Source organism: Hemibagrus wyckioides, linkage group LG13 (genome assembly GCF_019097595.1).
Source record: "Hemibagrus wyckioides isolate EC202008001 linkage group LG13, SWU_Hwy_1.0, whole genome shotgun sequence".
NCBI classification, from domain to species: Eukaryota; Metazoa; Chordata; class Actinopteri; order Siluriformes; family Bagridae; genus Hemibagrus; species Hemibagrus wyckioides.
Genome location: NC_080722.1, coordinates 18,041,531 through 18,066,246, shown reverse-complemented (window position 1 = coordinate 18,066,246; position 24,716 = coordinate 18,041,531). Strand labels below are relative to the sequence as shown.

Genomic DNA, 24,716 nt, shown 5'->3' with positions numbered 1-24,716 from the left:
TTCTGACATCCTGTTGTTGATTTCATTGCAGGGTTACAGCACTCCATATGCAGGGGTGGTACGATCCCCAAGCTCCGTGGGCTCAGAAGGCAGAGGGGAGAAGATCCTCACTGATGATGACGAATCAGTCAGTTCTCTCATCCCCACTTATCTCAATTCTCTGAAAAAACTGATGATTGACTAAAACATTTTACTGGCCACACCTTTATATTCTCAGTATTATCCTTTTTTTTTTACTTAAAATACAGTGTGGGCTGTAAATAATTGGTCAGTGACAATTTAGTTGTTTTGGCTGAGAACTTCTGCACACTGGATCTGAAATAAATCACCAACGTGAGCCTTAAATCAAAACAAACTCCATCTTAATTGCCTGTATCATTCGGGCAGCTGGGTATTGTTGCACTATTAGTTCATACACAGAAGAGCTAACCAGATGTGGAGTAGGTCTTTACTTTAAGCCTCATTTATTGCCATTTTGTTTTCTGAACACAAAGACCAAAGAAACAGGACATCACGAATCTGAAATATCAGAATAAATCTATCAGAGACAAAGCCAAAGCAACCATATTGCATGACTGACCAATTATTCGACTGTTTTTTCACCCGAAAACATCATTCTGAAATGGCAATAATGTTCTTTTAAGAATACCACAATTAATAGATAGAATATTCAAGAGTAAAAATTAGATAAGTTTAATAATAATAATAATAATAATAATAACAATTATTATTATTATTATTATTATTATTATTATTATTATTATTATTATTATTTTAAAAAAAAGTTAAAGCCACTGAGTATTTAAAGACATATCATGTATACCAGCAAAGAGTGCTTTTGGCTTTTGGCAGGTTTACTTACAATGCAGTTTTTTAAGTAATGTCAAGAAATAAATAGATTAATAAGTGATTTTTTTTAAAGCAATGATTCACTGTATTAATAATACTGTATTTTAATCCCTTATAAATAGAAAACATTTTTTTCACAATAAAATTAGAACTGAAAATATTGCTGCTTTCTTTCTATTATCAGAAGACAAGACTGTCATTTTTAAACCTTAACTTTAATACACTTTATTTCACATGTCAAAGGAAGAAAAAAAAAATCAATTGAGGATATTTTATTATTCTTCATTTACAATCTTCTACATACACTTTGTAGTAAACACCAAAACAGAAAAAAAAAGTACATCGGCAATCACAGAAACCATCCTCAAGCTGCTAGAAATAGAAACAAACAAAAAAAAGAAAGAAAGCCAGATCTGATTCAGACAATAAACCTAAAAACGGTGTTATTATTTTCAATACAATATTTGGTATAAAAACTAGCATAGTGCAAAATAATCTCAATATATTATCTGTACCTCTTTCATTTCTACACATTTCTTACATATCTGGATGTTTGGAGCCTGGCCTCGATACTGGATGTTACAAAAGAAATAAAATAAATCTTGTAAGATCAGAAGGAAGCAAAAAAAAATAAAAAATTAATGAAGCTGTTTGTGGAGCTGTGAGTAGAATTGTGCCTTAGTATTCATTAGGACAAGAAGATGGTGGCAGTGTTAGCTCAGAGGTTATGAGGTCAAATCCCTGGACTGCAAGAGAGACACTATCTGGCTTTGTTAAGTCACTGTGTGATTTGACAAATCAATACAATCTATTATAAAGATTTACAAGCTATTTTGTAGTATTAGATATATAAATATAGCTGGAGATACTGTACATGCTGCAAGGTTTCTGGGGTGAAGGTGTCCAGAAATAATATGAAAAACCATAGGGAAGAAAAAGACGAACAGAATGAATCTAGAAAGTATCTTATAATCGCCCCACAGCTGTGCTGAGTATACGAAAGAGGAAATGAAAGAGGTTATGAAAGAGATTGAAGGTTGTTATGGGAATATAACGTTTATTACAGTAAACATATATTTACATCACATTCATGAAGGCAGATTCAGGCCACTGCATTCTGGTATTTTCCCCACACCTACAGAAACCATTCATGATTGGTTGGTCTCAAGCGTTAAATAAATTTGTAATAAAGCTGCAGCATTGGATTAGGCAGCTCAACACTCTTGCAGGAGAACATTAGAGCCAGCATTGCATTATAATATGCTTTTCAGCTGTTTAAAGTGCTGCTGCTGCTATGGTGCTCTGTGACACATGTATGAACTCGAGGATGGGATTGATTGACACAAAACTAAAAAATAACACAGTTCAAGCTCACTTTGAGGAACGTTTGTGTCTATGAAATGCTGTTTTCCCAGATTAATGGTGTAAGCAGAACATGATCATTTTCTTCATCATAGATCTTCATCATAGAATCTGGCAGGAAGAACATCTTATCTGTTTTACTGAGCTTACCTTCAACAAAGTTATAAATCTAAAAAAAAAATATATATATATATATATATTCCTAAAAGCATCTTAAAATGATCTAATCTGTATAATTTGACGCACCTCTGGGATTTGAACTCACAAACTCCAGAAGATCAGATGAACACTTGAGATGATTTCCCCCAAAATTTGAAGACTTTAATTTACAGCAGATTCATTTGTGTAAAAAATTTTTTTTCTTAAGCGCTAAAAACAGGTTCAGTTCATTTTAATGAATTCAGTTTAGCTTGCATCTGTCACTTCATTATATCTCTCAGTTTGTCGTTTCTCTTGAGTGAGAATAATACAGACATGTGTATCTAAAATCAAGGTGACTGGTTTATGGTATAATCTTTAGAAACTCATCCAGACATTTTTTTTTACAGACATTTGTGCAGCTTTGTTTCTTTGATAAAGTTTGTGTGTGTGTGTGTGTGTGTGTGTGTGCATGAAAAAGAGAGAGAGAGAAATATTTCTACAGGTTTGTATTGAATCCATCATGGGGTCAAAGTTCCACCTCTGTATAAAACACTGCTTTGGGCAGTTGAGCTCCGGCTCTTCAGACAGCAGTTTCATTCACCAGCTTTTTTTTTTTGTCTACTCCAGTATGTTGTTTCTTCGCATGATCTTGCAGGAAAGAATAGAGAATCCATCTCCTCTTTCAGCAACACCTCGTCTCTGAGTTAGAGCTCCATGTCCACTGGTCTGACCTCTCCTGTCTTGTGCTCCTTTACCCATACCTCTCTGTCTTTGGCTGGATCTACAATCTGGAGTAGTTTGTCCACTGGCTCTATCGTCTATACACAGAAAACATTGTTATACATTGTACTGCATGTTTTTCTGAAAGTATGCTGATGATAGATTCACAGAAATGTGTGGAAGCCTGAAGGAATGCAACTATCCAGTGATTGAAAAGCCTGACATTCGGTATTTGAGGTAATTGTACTTAGTTAGGAAGGTTATAGCAGTGGGGGTGGGGTCAAGAGTCAGCTGTGAGATGTGTGATGATTCTCACCTGTGTCTTATTTCCATCAGTCTATTTATGTAATGTGCTTTCGGTAACTGCTATAAACCGAAAGAGGATCCCCCCCCCCTCACTCTCTCACTCTCTGGAGACTGTTCTATAAACCACCATTGATAAAGAATTTTGGTGATTTGCATAGCAGAATCCTGCACGGTATTGTGTGACAGCGAACGCTTTCGTGTCAATTCTTAACCCCACAGTCTCAGACAAATGCCCTTTTTGTTCACCAAGAGAAACTATTTTCATTTTGTAAGAGACTGAGGTTGAACAATTTAGTGAGCATTTTTGGACAGGCAAAGCTGGCTATTTATTTCAGTAGGAAGAAAAAAAATGGAAGAAATTTCAAGCTGTGACAATCAATATTCAAGGGTTTGGTAAAAGCAAGGATAAAGATGGAAGGTAAATACTATGGTAAAATGGAAACATTTACAAATATGTGAGATTTTAATGCTGTGTTATTCTCAATAATGGAGAAATAACTTTTGCAAATGAATTGGTATAGAGATGTGGAAAGAATGTAATGAACTTGTATGAAAGAAAATAGCTTCTAATAAAGTATTGTTAAAAATCAATTCCTCTAACACACACACACACACTCACACACACACACACATACACGGTGCTTGAGCCTGAATGTGGTAAAAGCTGCAAGATAATGATGTCCTTTTTTCTGTTTGCCCGTTTTAGTTGAGTTTTTGAGCCTTACACATCTTCCTCCTCACCCTGACACACTGGGTTCATTACCCAACATGATGTTTGCAGGCAGAAGGCATGGTTAGATAATTAAATATCTATATATCAATGTATCTTATGGGCAAAAAAACTCAATTTTGCTCAAATTCACATCATTTCCACCCCAGAACCTAGCTGCAGCAATACACTATGGGTTTCCCAGGCTGCCATGCAAACATGTCCAAGAGCAAAACTTACGCTTTGGTTGAACATGTCCGTTTCATGCCGCAGCGTCGTGTATTGTACGAGGTGCTTTCTGATTACTCCTATTCGCTCCACTTCAAGTCTCTCCAGCTCCTACAAATACAAGAAATTCAAGAATAATGTCATTACAAAATTCAGTGATTCATATTGATCTCTTATAGAGCAGGCAAATCATCTCACCAGACTTGTAGTGACCATCTCCTCAAACCATTTAGACTGACACTGGTTGTACAGGTCAACGCATCGCATCAGATCATCACCTGTGGTGAGAAATTATATCCATTACTGATTCATCACCCTCTAGAATAATGGCACTATATTAAAGACAGACCTGTGGAGACAGACACTTCATTATGTATGATGCTATTGGTAGAGAAGATAACAGCAGTATGTTATAATGTTTAAACACATCCTAAAATTATTGTATAATAATAACATGTTGCAGCCTGATGCAATGATCTTTCTTGCGCTATTTTCTCTGCCATTTTGGACAATTTACGTCTCATCATTCACCTTTTATGAATCGTGAGCTGTAATTATTTCTTCATTCAAACTTAAATACAGTCTAACTTGAGTTTCTCAGGGGAATGAAAGCAGATTTATATTAATATTTGGGAGAAAATGATCTGATTTAAAAGCTAACTACTTATTATTGTTTTCATTGCAAGCGCAATAAACATAATTCACCACTAGAGGGAGCACAGCATTTTAATCCATACCACTGGCTGGGAAACGTGCTTGGACTTGGGTTTGTTTATTTGTCTTTCCAAGTTTTCAAAAATAGTTCTGAATGAAGCTTTGTCTCTTTTACTCCAAATCCCCTTTGTCTGTAGACTGATGTTCCAGGCTTGAGTAAATAAATCAACTTCATTTACTCAGCACAAGATGCTTGTTGTTTTATAACTGTAAAAACAATTTGTGAGTTCTAATCTTTCATCGATGTCTTCCATCTGGACCACGTGTCTCTTCCTATGTATCCTTCCCTTATTTCTTTAAGTATCTTTCCCTGTCTTCATGTCCGTTAGCGACAAATATTTTTCCATTAGCTTTAGCCCCTTACCTAAGGCCTATCCAGGACTGTGTTAGTCTCTTTTGAAAAGCTACCCATGAAATTGGGAATAATTCAGGAGCTAATTTTATGTATTTTATTTGCACAGATCTGCTGTGTGTCATTCTCTCAGGATGAACTACTAAGAATGAGACAGAGGTTTGAGATTTGTAATGGTGGAGGGAACTCACTCCCCTGCCAAGGGTGCCAATACTTTAATCTTTAGTGAAAATACTCTACTGATACATCACTTGCTGTTCTGAACATTCTGATAGAAAAGTAATTCTAGCTAGATTCTTCATCATATGCAGTAATTGTGTCTCATACAGTTTTCTAACACCACTTCTAACTTTTCCCACATGGTACTTGGCAAGAAGGGTAGGTTCAGCTCCGGTACTTGGGTATGATATGCATCATTTGCCACTTGGATTAAAGTTCACTTGTGCCATGCTGCACTGCCCAGAGGAAAAACACTGTACTGTCCTGTTTATTTATTGTACTGTGCTGTAATCATAGTTGCTTGTGTTACACTTATCTTGGTCCGACTACTCCTAATTTCATTTGTTCATTTTCCACATTATAAAATATACGCAGCAACATAAAATAAAATAAAACTCTAATATATGTTGCAGTCTGGGAAATGTGCTTTGCGATGCAGGAAGTCACACATAGCTAGGCAAAATGACAAACAGATAAACATCTTCATACTATTTTCACCTTCACCTCCTTTTTTACCACTGTGTTAAACTGCAAACTGGTAAACCTTACTTAACATGAATTAAAAAAAATAAAAAAAATCTGTCCAAAAATTTACTTCTATAATATTTTTCACACCGGAATTCAGCCACAGTGGCAACTGATGTGTTTTCCTAGACTACCACACAAATGGGTAAATGATTTGACCAAAAAAAAAAAAAAAAAGTGTTCAATTTTACCTATTTTTACTAAAAGTCAGTCATAAACGGATAACACTGTAGATAAAATAAAGATATTTTTCAAATGTAATCATTTTTCTTTTAGGAATAAATGCACTGACATTACTATTTGCTTTAAGTAATCTCAAGGATAAGCTTTTGGATCATAAACCTTCAGAGTGTTCACTATACACACGGATGGGATGAAAAATGAATTCGACTTGACTTCCCTGAAACTGACCTGCCTGTGTGGATTTCCTGCGGGCTTTTTTGATGTCCTCCTCAATCTTCGTGTTCAGTTTGATCTCCAGCTGTTGAGTCTTTACCTCCAGATCCTTCTGCCTTTCTGTGAGCGCTTTACGTGCCTACAAGCACAGAAGGCAGATAAAAGATGAGTTTAGTTTATTCTCTTTCCTGAGTGTTATATATCTCTTATCCAATTTCCAGGCACCGCTCAATTGAATTACAGATGTGCCTCCCTATTGACTCACTTGACTATGCAAACCTAAATTTATATTATTGGTTTTCTTCCATTTTGGCTCGTGTAATGACCACACTGAAATTAGATCAGTTTGTCAGAGCTGGTTTGTTTACTGCTTTCACTTTTCTACCGCAGACAACTGTATGCTCTGTCTCAAGGTCATGCATGAAGGGCATGGCCATGTGACTATTATAGAGCTCGGAAAGCCTCAAGGGCCAGGAAATGGTCTAGTGATCTGGGAAATAGAGTGGAGCTTTAATAATGCATGAGAAGGATTCCTGAAATTCTAGAAAAGTTACAGAAAAAGGTCTTGTCTGTAGTAGAGTTGGATATATTCATATTTGATTTGCGTCATGAGAAAGTTATTGCATCACTGTTTTGGAAATATTCGATTTATGAGCCAATCCTGTTTGCATGCACAGTACTGACTTAATAACACAATGTTCTGTACCTTCTCAACAGCAGCATATCGACCGGCCAGCTGTTTCCTGAGATCGGCAATTTGGTGGTCAAACTTCTTCATGTCCTTTTTAAAGTTGTCTCGATATGTAATGAGGGGCTTTTCTATTTCACTCTGTAGCTGGAAAATATGGAAAAAACAACAACACAAAGTTCATGTTAGTCACACATGCATGAAAATGATAGTGAGAGAGTTTGATTACATTTTACGAAAGTGTGGCCATATTCAATACATATCTTGTAGAGTTGACTTAGGTACAGATTTGATTTAGATTTACACTTAGATATGATAGAGGTATGATTACAGCTATAAGAATATAGCTACAAAATCTTGTACAACACTAGTGCATTGTATTAATGTGTGAATGTAGCAGGGACTAGAATTCCTGAGGCATGGGACTGGGTCCAACCTGAAAGGTTACTGGAGTGGATGCATTTTATATTCACATGGATGGAAGTCAAATATATGACCCACGGGACAAAGAAGGCCAAATTCATAAATATTCAGTCTTTTTCAGTAACTGGTCAGTGTCAGTAGGGTATAAATTATTCATTTGTTTATATTTGGGGAAATAGACCTGAGTACGTTTGTTAAAAAAAAAAAAAAATTGTGGTCTGGTGCAAACAAACATAAAAACAAATTAGATTTCAAATTGAGCCATGACACATTTAGGTCAATGGTTTAAAAGCTATTGGGATTGGTTAACATTTTTGCAGGAATGGGTGGAATTTATTAAATCTTCTGGGTAAGATTGCTTAAGCTTTCTTGGGAGTGTGGTGGGATGATGCAGAATTTCTACAGGAGGGGTGGGATTGATTAAACTTTTATGTGAGATTGGTAATACTGGTTACTCTTCTGTGTAAGTGGGTGGGATTGGTTACAACTTTCTTTGTAAGTGGGTGGGATTGGTTAAACATTCTGTAGGAGTGGGAGGGATTGGTTAAACATTCTGTAGGAGTGAGTAAGTTTAGTTACAGCTTTGGCAGGAGTGGGTGGGATTGGATTAGTTAAACATTCTGTGGGGGTGGGAGGGATTTGGTAAATTTTCTGTGGTAGATGGTGGGATTGGTTAAACCGTCTGTAGGAGTGGGTGGGATTGGTTAAACCGTCTGTAGGAGTGGGTGGGATTGGTTAAACCGTCTGTAGGAGTGGGTGGGATTGGTTAAACCGTCTGTAGGAGTGGGTGGGATTGGTTAAACCGTCTGTAGGAGTGGGTGGGATTGGTTAAACCGTCTGTAGGAGTGGGTGGGATTGGTTAAACTTTGTGCAGGAGCAGATAATCAAGCGTCTGTTCGGGAGCAGGTAGGACTAGTCAGAATTCCTCTGGGAATGGCATGCGAGTGAAACTATTAACATAGTCCAACACAGACCACTAGGGTAGACTTCAGTAAACAACTGATGAACACATAAACTCCCTTATCACAAAGTGTAAAAAACATGACTCTCCTCCAAACAGCTGTACACCAGATCCCTTCCTTATTTAATATAAACTTTCAAACAGTGTGTCATAATGAGAGCATCAAAAGCCCAGTGGCTTTATATACAGTTTATATAAACATGTAATTCACAGAGATGAACATAGATTTATATATAGAATAGATTTATATATAGTATAAACTTAATCCTATTGATGTGAACAGAATTTTGGCCTGGGTTGTTTCTGATATTTGATTTGAGAATGAAGGATTTTAAAAGCAGAAATGTCAGCTTGGATATACTTTGGTAAATCACTAGACAAAATTCAGTTTCATATCTTTTGTATTACCTTAGAGGAGAACTTGAGATGCACTTCGGCTTCGTCTGCCAAGCTTTTCTTAAGCTGGGACCAGGCCTCTCCCAGTGTACTAGAGAAATATGAGTAATTTGTGTGAGTGTGAGATCATTTAGGATATGAGGGATCTGGGACTATTCAGAACTTTCGATCCATAATGTGTTTAATGGTACTGCAGAAATGGCTAAAGACTGAAGCTAAGACAAAAGAAAATAATTGCAGTTGTGACACAGCTGCCTTTTTAGTAACAACACACTCTGTCTTAGATGTGTATGCAAAACAGTATGTTGATAATGGCCAGGCCAAAAACGGAAGAACAGCAAGTTATATTTAATATATATGCCATAAAATGAGTAATTTCAAGTTTAAAAATTTCCAGGATGCATTTTTCAAGGGTCAAGCAGACAAGCAATAAGGTGAAAGTGCATGGGGAAGTGCTGATTGCCCCATTTTAGGTATTTATTAGACTATTTTTCTCTATAACCGGTTAGCCTGAACCAATAGGCAGTCCTGAGTGAAAAAATTGTGACCAGTGTGCAGATTCAAAAGGCTTTAAATGAGAGACTTGTGGACTTTACTTTACTAATACAATCCTTTCCTATTCATCCTGACACAAAAGAAAAAGAACAGCCAAGAACAAAAGTGACAGGTTACCTATCAGCTGCGTACTTGTACTTCCAGTCTGATAAGATGCAGGCACAATTGACAGAAATATTTTTTACTAAATTCTGGAATGTACACTTCTTACGTAAGTATGTGGATGTAATTGTTCATGTCCTCAATTTCAAAGGCTACTCATGATTGGTCAGCAAAGTATCAAAAGGTCACGGCTTGCACTTCAGCAACAATGCAATCTACAATGGAAACTGCACAAATGGTAAATTCAGGAAAAACGTGTTTGCGAATGTGGCTGCAGGAGCCAGCCGGCGAAACAATGGCCATCACAAGTCACAACAAAATCCAGCCTGAGAGGCAGAATAATGCGAGTATTGTGGTGCCTGTCTGAGGGAGAGGGTGGGTGGACCTCTGCTGCATGATCTGCGCTCTGTATGAAACAATTAGCCCTCTTTATCAGAACTGGCATGGAGACTCGGAGAAATCTGCAGTTGGGCAGAGTGAAAGCTTTGTGGTAATGACAGAAAAGCTGGAGGAATGTTTTATGCTTGTCAGTACTGCAGTGGCACACTGATTTTAATGGACACAGAGGGATACAATGAGATAAGATACAAAAGAGACAAAAGTTTACATACACCTAAGCTAATGATATTTATTCTCAGTTTTTTTTTCAACTCTGTATGTTTCTTTTCACAAGTCAATTAGGACATCTAATTGGGGGGATATGGTACCTTAGATTAAGGTGTTGACTAATGGTCAGAAGGTTGGGAGCTCAAATCTTGAGCAAGGCCCTTAACCCTCAATTGTATAAAATGAGATTTTTGAGAAATTGTAAGTTGCTCTGGATAAATGTGTCTGCCAAATGCCGGAAACTTAAATGTAATTGTATATTGGACCAATGTAATTGGTCAAAACCTTACATGCAAGTTAACTGTCTCTTTATCTCAGATTACTAGAAGCCAAAATAAGGAATTTCCTTTTAAAATGAATGTTCAAGGGAGTCATGATATTCTATGTACAGAAACCCAACAATGTTCTGAATGTTCTTATAACAAAGTTGCTGCAATAAAATTATTCATTAGCTTATACTGATTGAAAATATCCGATAAGACACTTCTGTCTGGCAGTGTACTGTACATAAATACTGGGTATATAAATGTACGTAAACTTCTGATCCATTGAAAATCTGATCTAGTAAATAAAAGCTAAGCTAAGAATGCCTCTTGGCTATTCTTAGAAAATGACCTCTGATGGAAAATAACTTACTGAACACAGGAAGTATCTTATGGTAACATGAAATGTGGGAAGTCAATGAACATTATCTTAATCCTACATCATACGCTTTAGATACTGGTTCAGTTCTGGTAAAGATGTATTACTTCAGCATACAAGAAGCACTCCACAGAGTACATCCACAGAGGTACCACCATTGCTATCAAAATTGGCAGAAAATTGGCACTGGAGAGAAAAAAAAACAACATTTTCCCACAGAAACGCAGCTAATGTTTTTTTCCCAGGTGTGAAGATGTGAGCTGTGAGGCAGAATTAGAGTGAAACTAATACTTCACTAACAGACTACCTTTTTTTAACCAACCAGACTTCAAAAAGGGATCACTTTTTCCCTTCTTGGTTTCTCTTGTCTAACTAAACAGAGGCTTTTCCTTCCTTTCCACCTTTCTGTTTTAGTCACCTGGTTTTCCACTGTGTGAATTTAATTTAGTTTGTTTACGACTAAACTGCAGAAGTTAGCACCTCTGCAGGTCCATGAATTTTATAGGCTTTCTTTCTAGCACAACAATAGATGCCACAGTCCTACACTCGAACAGTGTACATACAGCTCATATTTATTCCTGGAATGTCAGCACTTTAAATCATACAATGTCATTTGTAACGTGTGGCAAAGCGAAAACTATAATCATACAATCAGGATTTCTGAGTATTCAGGATATGTGCAGGAAAATACCACGCTCTGCATTTCTAAGAGTTGGTTATGGTGTTTCTATATGACTGGCCGAAGTGACGGTGCTATGAAGATGCACTGGTCCCTTTGAAAGTGTCCCACACTGAGTGAAGGTATTACGTCACAGCCAATGAAGGTCACCATCATGAGGGAAACCCCTTACCACTTTATCTACTACAGCTGCTACAGATAAACACTTACCCTTCCTCCTGAGCCGCTAGTGGGATCTGAGCGAGTTTCAAGAGATTCTTGGCGTATTCGTCTTCAATCTTGATCCTTAAGGAACAAAAGAAAGGCATGTATTTTGTTTGGGTTTTTTTAGCATGTAGCAAACAGTCATAATACTGATTTTAGCTACGGTGGTTGAAGCACATCTGGGTCTAAAAATTCTCATGACGAGGTCATTTCCTGCTCTTCTTGTCCTCTAGCTAACCCCCCCCCATTCCCCCTTTGAGAAAAATGGGAAAGTGGTACTGTGGTTGACCCCTTACATCACATTCCTACTAAGAGCAGATCTTTCCCAGATCATTTCTGTCAACCGCTGGTTTGCGCAGTACACAGGGCAACAGGAAAAGTTTATGGAAATGGACTTTGGGGCATTGCTGACTCTACTGGGTAGAACATTTTTTTCATCAGCAAATCAATATGTTATTGAAAGCTACATGGCAAAGAAGCTAAACAAAACACACTAGTGAGGACATCAAAGAATGCGCTGACAGGAAGCTCAGATTGAATACACACTGCTGTTGCAACAATCAGAAAAGAATACAAAAGGCACCTAGCATGAGTTGTTATTAAACTGAATTGTGTAACTCTGTCCACTCAGCAAGAAGGTTTCCCATTTTTCAAAAGCAAAAGCTTGTTTTCTGTAAAGGATTTACAGAACTTAAACGTCTGTCATTAATAAAATAGAGGAAACTCGATGTGGCGCTTGTTACCGTTGTGGTTTTCATGCCAACAAAAGAGCAGAACTATAAAAGTGTTACACAACCTGGGTTTTACAGAGAATCCTGCTGAGTTGTACAAGCCAGCTAAAATGTCTTTAAAGTATCACACAGTTGTGTGACAAAACAACATGGAATTTGATTATAACTCATTACCAGGCATTCAGGCGTTCCTAGAAATCAGTCTGTTTATGAAATAGTGGTGATGCAGGATACACAGACTGAGGCGGTGCTGTGAGATTTGATCTACCTCTCTCTCATAAAGTCAGCCATCTCCTTCTGCATCTGTTTTCCCTTCATCTGCTTCTGCATTAAGACCTCAAAGCCTGTGATGGTGGCATTCCCATGTGGGTCCTTTCTGTCTGCCTGCAACAGGAGACAAAACATGAGCGCTGGTAAACATGCCGAGAACCATACTGTCAAATAAAATCAGCAGGAGCGCTGTGACGGAAACAGTGTTTTGTCCTGCTTGGAAATTTCTTCACAGATTCTTGACTAGGAATCTGCTGAGACTCTGTGCGCAGTGACCTAAATATTAACACGCTGTTATCTCCTGTATTCTTACCATTTAAAAGATTGGCATCTCAAAGGAGCCTGAAGAACACAGTGAAACCCTGGCAAAGATAAGGTGCAGTGACACAAGCTTACAAAAGAGTGCTGTGGAATATTGATATTTATACCACAGCGCAGCTGACGTCTCAAATCCGATTGGTCAGAAACTGATTGCACATTATTTTTGTATAACAACATGAATAAGACAGGAGTTTCAGCTCTAATATTAAGGATAGGTTAATATTAATGTGCTCATTATGTTATGTTTTTGTTTCTATAGTAACCACTCCTACACAGGGACTTGTACTATGAATGTCACAAAGAATAGATTTAAAACTTAGCACTGTTGCCTCACAGCAAGAAGGTCCTGAGTTCAAATCCCGGGTTTGAACAGGCAGGGGCCTTTCTGTGTGGAGTTTGTATGTTCTCCCTGTGCTTGCGTGGGTTTACTCCGGTTTCCTCCCACAGTCCAAAAACATGTACATTAGGTTGACTGGTAATTCTAAATTGCCCATAGGAGTAAATGTGTGCGGTTGTCTGTCTATATGTGGCCCTGTGATGGACTGGCGATCTGTCCAGGGTGTACCCCTGCCTTTCGCTCATTGTGTGCTGGGATAGGCTCCATAGGGATAGGATGGATTTCTTGTACAACTGTTGATGTGTTGACATTTTTTTAGGAAACATTTATTTATGGAAAGAGTCTCATCAGTTGTAAGTGCTTTGAAACCATCGTGGTCCTTTGTTAAGTTTCCAAGCACAGGAAAGACGGGACAGAGGAGGTTTGGTAAAGAGAGAGAGAGAGAGATAGAAAGAGAAAGAGAAAGAGAAAGAGAAAGAGAAAAGCAGATGCTGGTGAGGAACCTACTCTTTAATTTATACAACACAAGTGATAACAGGAATTTCTGTCTGATATTAAAGTGCAGTTATACAAAAATAATCTACTTCATGTCTTCTCAATCATTGTATTAACTGCATGATCACCTGTGTGTTATTCTTTTCTCGATCATTCTGTACACTCTTTCTATTAACATTTCCAGTAGTTTATGCATATAATGTGAGGAGAATTTCTGAGGTTAGAAATTAGAAGAACTAGAATCAGTAAAAGTGTTTGTTTCACATGTGTCTTTCACATGATCCTTTCCTTGTGGTATTGCCAAGGTTGACAGTTCTTTTAGGGCCACAGTAAAAAAAATCTTAACACATTATAGCATTTTCTATCATAGCTTTGGACTGTATTATCATGTTTACTTGCTAATTAAAACACGGTGATGATACTTTCTCTCTCCTCTGCTGATTGCTTACCCAAAAATAATCGCAGTAGCTCCACTCGTTTGGTTTAAGGAGTTGCTGTTCGGTGGCGTGTAACGGGAGTGGGAACGTCACGCAGTTGATTTGCTGAGAAAAAGAATCAAAGACACGCATCATGTTAGAACGTTAAGTAAATGCAGTGCTGTGAAATAACGAAATCCGATAGAAGCTCTGGATTCACTTCTATAACGGCAACTCTGGCTGGTAATTAAAATGATTAAATGAATGTGCTCGGTGTTATACATTAGTGTTTCTATAGTAACAGCTCATTGTGTTGATACTCTAAGACAATTAATAAAAATAGTATAATAAGCACTTTTATTGAACATTTATGGAGGCCACAATTAGCACGACAAACTTTGTTTCTTTGTGTTATTACAACTGTGACAGATAGAGAAAAAAAGAGGGGAACTACTGTTTATAACTGCTTAACAAATATGTAAGTGATAAGGAGTCTCACAACTTTAACTCTAACAAGTGACTATAAACGGTTTAAAAAAAGCTCAATGTGTTATTAATTAATACATTAAAGTTAATAATCATATCACTGTACTATAAAATGAATAAACATGTGAGGATGTGGTGTTACAGGAAAACAATCCAACATCACACACAACATTGTGGAGCGTTTCCGATAACAGCATGTCCCATCAGGTTTTCCAGCTGTAGTTGAAAACATGTTGTTCCATGTGTCGGGATGAGCTCGTATTCTGGACCTACATACCTGAACAGCTACATGCCATCGAACAACCACATTTCCAGTCCCTCTTTTTTTCTGTGTGTTTTTTGTCATGTAAAAGCAAGCAGGAGTAACTCTAGTGAATTGTGTGCCCTTTAGAAAGCTGCTGCGAGACTAGAATGAGAAGAACGTGAGAAAGCGAGAAATCACATACATGCTGACCCACATGGCCATGTTAACACCACATGCGGCACTATTTTCAGCACCTAATGAGTGATTTTAGTCGTTTAAGAATGGTTTAACATGCTTTTCATCCTGTGAGACTTACACTCACACTCACGGTCACCATGTGACTATACGTGGGCATTGTATACTGAGCCGCACCCACGCTACAGTCACATGGCCACCCTGCACTATACCACAAGAGATACACAAAAAAGCGCTCCTCCTTTAAATCTGTCGTTCCTTTCAAAAACAAAATGTGAAAACATACAGTGTGTAAATGCAGCTAGTAATCATCGCAGCTGCTGCTTAGCTGTGCGATTAACAACATTTACTGCTCTGTGCAGAGCTCTAGGTCCAGTTCCTTCTCCATGTGAATGTTATCTAATGATCTTCATAAGTTCTACATAAATCAGCGGCACAGAGTGAATGAGTGTCATTAATCAACTCCTTCCTCATAGCGGGTTCGCACTACCCGTGGACCGCTTCTGAGGCTAAATTTGTTTTGTTTATTCCGCATCCAATGACAATGAGTTCTGTTCTCAGGTTGAATACAGACGCAGAGTTGTGACAGCAACACTGACTAATAACAGATGTGTTCCGCGCTGCCTGTCTAACGGCAGCTCACAGCTCCCTGTCTCAGAAAAGCGCTAAACTGAGTGAAAACATCTGCAAGGCACCTGGCGACGTCTAGACTGCTTACATATTTACACTCTGCAAATTCTTCTCAGAGATTACGATATACCTCTTTGGTTTAAGGTCCCGAGCTACAAAAAGGTTGATAACACCTATAAAAAAACATTTTGACCTTTCAGTCGAAAATAACATGTGAATAAAACAAATACCACCTGCACTTCTCAGGCTTACTGAATCACACTGTAAATGAATAAATTAACATATGTGCATTGACACCACTCTGTATTTTGACGTTTAGGTAGATTTGGGATGCTACTCCATGTTCCTAAACAACAAAATACAAGGTGGTGTCAGTCCACATATGTTAATTTAGTATAGTGTGATTTAATAAGCCTGAGAGGTGCAGATGGTTTTTCTTTTGCAAATCCATAAGCCTGAGGAGCAGGTATTATGTACGTGGAAGTCAGTTTCAGCTAGATGATACTACAATTATACCACTCAGTAGGTTTTAATCATAAAAGTTTGGTTGGATCAGAAATTTTCTCAAAATGATGAATTTCAGTGGTTGGTTTCGTATTAGATATCCGCTACACGGTGTCTAGTGTTACAGCCTCACAGCTCCAGCCTTTAATTAATGTAGAGTTTCACATGTTCTCCACATGTTCATGTTGATGTCCTCCAGCTCCTCTGGTTTCCTCCCAACTCCAAAAACATGCCATGATGACCGGCATCCTATTACCAGTGTATTCCTGTCTCTATCACCCAGCATTAACCACAACCCTGACCAGAATAAAGCTGATTAATGAATGAATGAATGAATGAATGAATGAATGGATAAATGTTCGCTCTACATTCTCACATCTGAAGCCAGCCACACATAAACAGATACTCTGAAAGGTTTTCATATTTTTTGCACATCTCCTAGGCTTTAAATGGTGTCACACCGGTAATTATGTCAAGTTGTACTTTTTTTTTTCTTTTTACCTTTCTAGAAGCTCTCAAGAACAAATAATACACAAAAAACCTTATTTGCATATTATTTCCTTTCTGTCCTTTGTATGTGATGCAATTCATACGATTACTCTTTGTTAATCTTCTGAAACACGCCCACTTTTTGCATGCACAATTTATCCCCTTGCACATGCAAATTATTTGGGCTCTTGGGAAATCTAAAGACTAAGAGTTCACTTGCTTGTATTTTTATCTCACTTATCATAATAATTATTATTTTTTGCTGCATTTCTTTGAATACCTGAGGTGAAGAAGAAGAGGTTCCATTCTTTGGAATATTATATTACATGTGCACTATGTTATAGTTTTGCTTTCTCGGGTAAACCTTGAGTAGATTCTTGACGTGTTTGAATATCTTGAGTGAAATTCAACCATGACTATTCATTTCCACTATGACAATTATTAATATATAAGAATTGCGCAACGATCTAATGTCTGGGAAAATTCATTTGTCAGTAAATCCTCGGTTTATGTGTGACATCATAACACTAGCAGCATGTCTCAAACTACTCATAAAATACTTCTTAACTCTTTCAAAATCTTTTGAGGAAAATTCACTGAGCCTTGTGGAATTACTACGATGCCTGAGTGGCTCTTTAAATGTGCTCTTTGTTTAAGTCATAAAAAGTAATATACAGTCTCAAAAGACAACATGAACAATCCCAGGAGCACAGAGACGTTCGGTAATGTCTGTCTAATCCTCCCAGCATTCCACACTAGGCACCCTGATGACTTAGACCCGGGAATCTGCGGCTTCACAATGGCAGCTTTATCTGTCTTCACATTAACTCCCATGCATCTTTGCTGAGAAGAGGGTGGATAAGCTAGCAACCATGGGCTCTCAGAGCTCTCCAAAACAACATGACAAGCTACTTATCAAAGTCCTCACTCTGCTCAACCTTGAACAAGAGGATCAGCCCAGATCCTTCGCATCTCTCTTACGTCTGCCAGTCAGTACATAAAGAAAGAAATGTTTGAAGACATTGTGTCTGCAGGTATCCTCAAGTGAAACTGATCACTTTTTCACTGGCACTAGCAAAAAAAAAAAAAAAAAAAAAAAAAAAAAAAAAAAAAAAAAAAAACAGAACTGCAACATCGTACCAGAAGTCAAGCCACTGAAATGTGTCACATTTCATAGCATGAAGCATGTTTCAAAGCTGTCAGACACACAACGTGAGAAAACTTTTTGAATTGTCTTTATTGATAGTTCTCTGTTTCGGCTTCTTCTAATGGCATGTAACATTCTTCTAATGTTAGCCTCAGTTTAATACACGCCATTATGACATGTATCATAACTGCACATCAAATTATATTACCTTTACTTTATTTCTTACTATTTCTATTCATTCTTTTTTTAAGCCTAGTTTCTTAATTTAGTTCATTTGTATGCATAGTCTAGAAGGGGAGCATGCTGAGTTTTCATTTCACTTCAGGTTGTATACTGTACACAACTGCGTATGTGAGAAATGAAAATATTGAATCTTGCTCCTTTTTTTTAAGACAGAATTAATCACACCCACAGAAAAGGCTATTTTTGAGACTGTGTAATACATTTCGTTGTAAAGTGTAAAGCTAAAAGAAGAAAAAAGGTCTAAAAAAAAGGTCTCTGTGTTAAAGTCCTGACACGGAGTCACACATTTCTGTGGCACTGACTCAGACTGACTATGAAAGCAAATTAGTTGCAAAGCAAACACTAAAGTGTAGCGATTCTATGAAGAAATGGTGAGTTTTGCACTTTAACCTATGCTTTTAAATAAAATTTCAGTATCAGCTGAAAATTTGCTTGATGGTCATCAGTCCATGGTTTCAAGAGCAGAATCATGTTGGCTCTTTCAAAAGAAACTGATTTCTCATTTCCCTGTGGTTTCCTTTTTTGCTTTTCTAAGATACGTCCAATGCTTTTTGAGCTCTCTGACGTGTGACATTTGAGAAGCTTTATGGAAACTCCTCACCAGTTCCTGTTTTATTACTGCACTTCAAAAAAAACCCTGGCTGTTTAGAGAAACACGGTGTTAAACTAGCAGTTGACTTGAAACCTTTCACTTTTCTTTTACTTGTATATTCATTTATTGCTAGTGTATGTTAGGGATAATATTAGCTAACGTTTATGGTATAACCTCTCTGTTAAAGCCTGTCACAATTATTGCTTAATCAATAGATTTGAGAGGATTGCAATTATTTGAGTTGATTCTGATTTGCCTATATGGGAACATGTTTAGAAAATCAGTTTTGTCAATCCAAATCCATCCATAAAAGCATTGTTAATATCAGGAATTTCATCAATACACTAAAATCGAATGCTGTAATCTATGGAAATTTGTAAAACTTCATTTCCTTTTGTAACTCTATGCACTAGAATAATTTGTCGTAATTTATAGGACCTATTTTAATTAATAAGACCTCATTTAAGACAATTAGTTAATAGTCAAAGTTTTGTGAAAAGCTATAATATAAATGTAATATAAATATAAACTCAACTCAAGTGGGTTTTATTGACATTCATATATAACCTGATATAGTACATTCAACAACCATATGAGAAATTAAATAACTACACTACCATAAACTAGACAAGCTAACAAAACTATGCTGAATGAATAACATGACCATAATTATGTGTAAGCTAATCAATCTACACTAATAACAAATCTTATATCACCTATACTTAAACATTGCAAATAGTGATTGAAAGAATAAGGCCGTAAGTACGGTGGTGGAAATGAGGTTCGTCCACTTGCTTGATGGGTTTTGTCTCTGCGATAAGGTGAACCTCATATAAGAAGCTCTGCTCATCTGAACTGAAGGAGCCGTGTGAGTTGGTTTGGGGACCTTACATTGATGTCTCTTGATGGCCCCTGGTAGAGCTGTATCAGGTGTGTCTTACTGAATAGAGACCCCGGGGTAAGACCCAATAACAGCTGGAGAGATTATATCTCAGAGCTAGCTTGGGAATGTAGGAGGATCCCCCAGGAGGTGCTGGAATGTGTGCTTTTAAAAATGCAGTACAAATAAAATTGAATTGGAATTGAATCTGTGGCTAGGGAAAGACAGACCTACTCAGCTTGAAAATAAATGAATGAGTGAATGAATGAATGAATGAATGAATGAATGAATGAAGAGCACAGATACTATGAAAAGCCTATAAACTCCACGATATGCCATTTAATAAACCAGCTCCTTTAACCCGAACTGCAAAATCAGCAGTGAAAGAACACCCAGTGAGCTCATTCCTTATAAATGCTTCAACTAAACAATGCTGTACCTGCACCTATGAAAAACAACGATATACTGCCTCTGTCACCCCTGACACCCTGTGGCTCACCTCCACTTTGGGTTGAAAGCCAGCACTGATTATTCCTCCCAGAGCTGCTTCCATGCTCTCCAGTCCCTTCATACACAGTCTATTCAAACTTTTACTTTTCAACCCAACCATATCACAGATCTAGAGAACAAGAACAAATATTCATTTCTGCACTAAAACGGTATGCCAGAAACCATCATAGGATCATAAAAAGCGACATGCAGAAATTAACAAGCCAATGTTATGATGTTGAAAAAAGTGAAACTGCAACTAAACCAACAGATGGACTTGCTCAGCGTGATTTCTGTCCTGGTTTGGCAGCTGCTGCTTATCTCTGTACTGTACAGGGTGTTATAGGAGTGTGCTGTAGATATCCAGCTGCTGCTGCTGCAGCTTTTGTTTGCAGTACTCACCGTGACTGAGGTCTTGCGCTCTGTCTTCCTGGGAGATGTGGACATGGGGCTCTGAGGGAGGAAACATTATGCATCAACTTCACTCCATAAGTGGAATTCGAATTGTGATTTAAAGGAGCAGCTGTGATGAGGGCTTTCTATAATAAACTGTCACAAAGCTGTCATTTTCGTTTAAACATTAAAATTCGCAAGTTGTCCAAAGTTTATACAAAACAAATCTACTAACGCCTCTTCTAAGGATATGCTAGGTAGCCTGGGAAAACCCTTTCGCATGGTGGATTACTTTGTGATCATCAGATGGAAAGGCAGCTCTACTCAAACATACAGATCAAACCCAAAGCTCATATTCACCTACAAATGTAGTCAGGCTCAAGCATTACATCCAGGAATCAAAGCAAACACATTGTAATTCATTCTATGAGGTTTGTAATATGATATCTAAAAGACTTTCAGTAAAACTAATGCTCTAATTTTTTGGGGGTTGGCTCAGTTGCTATTGAACATTTTAATAATTCTGTATTTTCTATCTTTACAAGTCACATCCTTTCAGCTGGATTATTTTGGTGCAAACCAGATTTTGGTCATCTTGTCCACTATTAATGCATTAGTTTGATTTAAGGTGAGATTTAGAAATATTGAAATATTGGTGCCTTTTGCATCTACCAACAATAAAGTGATAGCATTTTAATATCAGGTTCTCCCAAAAAAGTGAAAAAGGACAAAATGACATTAATATAGTGTAGGATCATAACAGGACATGTGATTACAAACTGAATCATTTAGGCATATTCACTATGGCACATAGACAACCAGTAACTTCACTCTATGAGAAAATCACCCTCATCTTTAGGCTGACTGACTGCTTATAGAAATAACCTTTATTTGTCACATGAACATTACACCACAGTGAAATTCTTTCTTCACATATCTCAGCCTTGTAGGTTGGGGTCAGAGCACAAGGTCAGCCATGATACAACACCCCTGGAGCAGAGAGGGTTAAGGGCCTTGCTCAAGGGCCCAACATGGCTTGAACCCCTGATCTTCCGGTCAAAGACCCAGAGCCTTAACCACTTGAGCCACTGCAGTTAAACTGGCTCCTTACACAGCATGTAGGAAGCCTAGCTCTAAAGAAGCTTAAAATTTAAATAGTAATAAAAAAATCTCCACATCATTTAGGTCTAATATGTTCATGGGCTATTAAAATTGTATTACAGACAGAAAATAAATCAAATTTTCTCTTCTTTTGGCCAAAAGTCAGCCACAGAGGCATACGATGGGTTTTCCCAGACCACGTCACATTTTTTTGGTAAAGCCTTCCTTGGGAAGAATAACAACACTGAGTCTCTTCCTGTCTAGTTTGGAGACACTTATAGAGAATCTTGCACATGGATTCAACACAAAACCATTCACATGGACTGCAATAGCCTGTGATACAAAAGCACATCTATTTCTTAATACTCATTTTTTTTTTACACTGTACTGTGTGGAATTATAACGCAAGAAACACTACATTATTACTAGGTTTCTCATGGATGTTATGCTAAGGCTAAACAAAGATTGAGTGGGAGGAAAGGCTAGGCAAGTCATCCTCTTCTGTAATAATCTGCATATAAACCAGAGGTTTAGGTTCTCATTTCTTTAGTGCTCTTAATGTCTGCCTCACAGGTAGTCATTTTTTTGGTATGTGTGCGGAAACAATTTCGTAATGTTTCTGAGGACTGATGAAAGACAACTTTCGTAAGTTTCGTAAGCTTAAACAGAGACGGATGGTGGTTATGAAGTTAAATAAAGAAGGAGATATCTAGCAGATCAGTCCTACCTGTTGATCTGTGTTGGCCTTCTGTTTTGGTACATGTGACTGCTCTGTCTGATGCAATGGGCCACTGCTGCCATGAAATCCATTCACTGGAAAGAGACACAGTGGAAGAAAGTGAGCTTGACGAGCTCAGAAACAAGAAATGAGTTATTCCTATCTTCAGGTTGCTCTTGACTTCAGGAACAGGTCATATCTTGGGTGATTGAGATTTCTAGATGGAGTTGCTAAGGAAACGCACATAATGTATGTTTTGTGAGTGTGTGTGTACATTCATTACTGACAGCATGACAACTCCGAAACAGACAAAAGTGTTTTGAGAAGTACTATTTATTTTTCGGTGGTATTTGTATTCACTCAACAGTTTTATGGCACCGTCCTGTGCTCAGTTCAATTTCAACTTCCTTGCCTGTATTTTTAGGGCTGAAAGAAAAGTGCATGTTGTGATTGTGCTTGAAAACACGCCGCTCTATTCTATTAGAACAGAAGGCGGGTAGGCGCAAATGTCACCCTCACAGGGGCCTCGTTTAATCTTCAAAAACACCGCAGAAGACGCGGTATACACAGTGGCAATTCAGCAATGAATGGTCAACCAGACATGAGAGGGACTTCAGTCTTTTGATCAAATTTCAACACATGAATTAAAAAAAAAAGGGCCTGACAAGCGCTCCCTTGCAAGTGTGTGGTGCTCTTCATGCTTCATACCGTATGAGTCAATACAGACAACAATACAAACTCACGAGTGCTGAAGCCACTAATAAGACACATCCTTATGTGGAGAGCTCCTCATCCTGAGCACATTTACTGTTTCCTTCCTCCATTTATATCGAGTGACACTGATCTCTCAGGGCTGTTTCTCAATTGCATTAGTTGCTACACAGCAGTTTTTTTTTTAATTGCTCATAAATTCTATTATCTCTCCACTATGTAAAGGAAGAGGAAGGTTCCTCTTTCTTGTATTTCGGTACTAAATATACATTCACCTGCCACTTTATTAGGCACACCCATAGATCTGCACATTCATGTTATTCATTATCCAATCATCACTGTCATCATCATCATCATCATCATGCAGATACAGGCCAAAGTAATCAGTTAATGCTCAGATTAAATAAATGATCAGAATGAAGAAAAAATAAAAAGTGATTTCTGTGACCTGGACTGTGGTATGGGTTTTGGTGTCAGATGGGCAAAATTGAGTATTTCAGAAATTGCTGATCTCCAGGGATTTTCACACACAATACAATAGACTCCAAAGTGTATACAGAAATGGTGTGAGACACAAAAAGAGTGAGTGGCTGACCTACAGGTGGAAATGCCCTGATTATAGGAGAGGTCAGAGGAGAATGGCAAAACTGATTAGAGTTGATTGAAAGGCTACTTTAACTCAAATACCCACTCTTTACAATTATGGTAATCAGAAAAGCATCTCAGAACATGTTATATGTCTTGAGGTGAATGGACTACAACAGCAGAAAACACATCAGATTTAACACGTCAGCCAAGAACAGGCTACACTGGGCTACGGGCTCACCGAAACCGGACAGTCAAAGTCTGCATAAACATCACCTAGTTTGATGAATCTGAATTTTTTACAGTAGGGTTAGAATTTGTCAACAGCATGAATCCATGGACCCATTCTATCTTCGTGGTGTAATGGTTTGGGGAAAGTTTCCTTGACGTACGCTGGGCCCCTTACTACCAATCAAGCTTAATTTGAATGCCGCAGACTCCTGTATATCCATTTATGGCCACAATTTAGCTATATTTTAATGGCTATTTCCAGAATGATAATGTGCCATGCCAAAAATCACAAGTCATCTGAAACTGGTTAGATAAACCTGACTATGAGTTCATGCCCTTCCCTGGCCTCCCCAGTCACCAGGTCTGCATCCAGAGCACCCTTGGAATGTTGTAGAACAGGAGGTTCTAAGCAGAAAAGCATCGTTGATAAATATTCAACAATTATGTGATGCAATCATGTTAACATGGACCAGAATCTCTGAGGAATGTTTCCAGAAGAATTGCTGTTAAGAATTAAAGCCATTCTGGGGGTGCTGGTGGGGTGGGGGTGGGGGGGATGTGGTGTGGGGGGTATATAATGGTAGTATTCCTATGGTAGTGTTCCTAATAAAGTAGAGTGATGTGAATTTGAGCAAGTACACTGCAAGGCTACACGAGGCTAAAATGACAAGGGCTTCCTGCAAAACAAGTCTCCTATGACGGCTGTTAAAATGGCAGGGGAATCTTTAACG

The 24,716-nt window shown here is 37.9% G+C and overlaps 2 protein-coding genes across 6 annotated transcripts in view; one reads left to right on the top strand and one right to left on the bottom strand.

The window, feature by feature from the left end:
* The window catches only part of LOC131363279 (myosin-16), a 46,970-nt gene extending 44,831 nt beyond the window's left edge, over positions 1-2,139 (top strand). For all 5 annotated transcript variants that reach the window (XM_058405640.1, XM_058405636.1, XM_058405638.1 and 2 more), the window contains one exon: positions 32-2,139. In XM_058405640.1, coding sequence (XP_058261623.1) covers positions 32-184 — 153 coding nt within the window. In that variant the 3' untranslated portion in view covers positions 185-2,139. The remainder of the gene's footprint in view (positions 1-31) is intronic.
* The window catches only part of LOC131363280 (growth arrest-specific protein 7-like), a 38,629-nt gene continuing 15,019 nt past the window's right edge, over positions 1,107-24,716 (bottom strand). The window contains exons 4-14 of the mRNA XM_058405642.1: positions 22,468-22,553; positions 20,649-20,699; positions 14,381-14,473; positions 12,777-12,892; positions 11,784-11,858; positions 9,002-9,080; positions 7,228-7,356; positions 6,537-6,660; positions 4,514-4,593; positions 4,328-4,426; positions 1,107-3,170 (exon numbers count right to left, since the gene is read on the bottom strand). Coding sequence (XP_058261625.1) covers positions 3,057-3,170; positions 4,328-4,426; positions 4,514-4,593; positions 6,537-6,660; positions 7,228-7,356; positions 9,002-9,080; positions 11,784-11,858; positions 12,777-12,892; positions 14,381-14,473; positions 20,649-20,699; positions 22,468-22,553 — 1,046 coding nt within the window. The 3' untranslated portion in view covers positions 1,107-3,056. The remainder of the gene's footprint in view (positions 3,171-4,327; positions 4,427-4,513; positions 4,594-6,536; positions 6,661-7,227; positions 7,357-9,001; positions 9,081-11,783; positions 11,859-12,776; positions 12,893-14,380; positions 14,474-20,648; positions 20,700-22,467; positions 22,554-24,716) is intronic.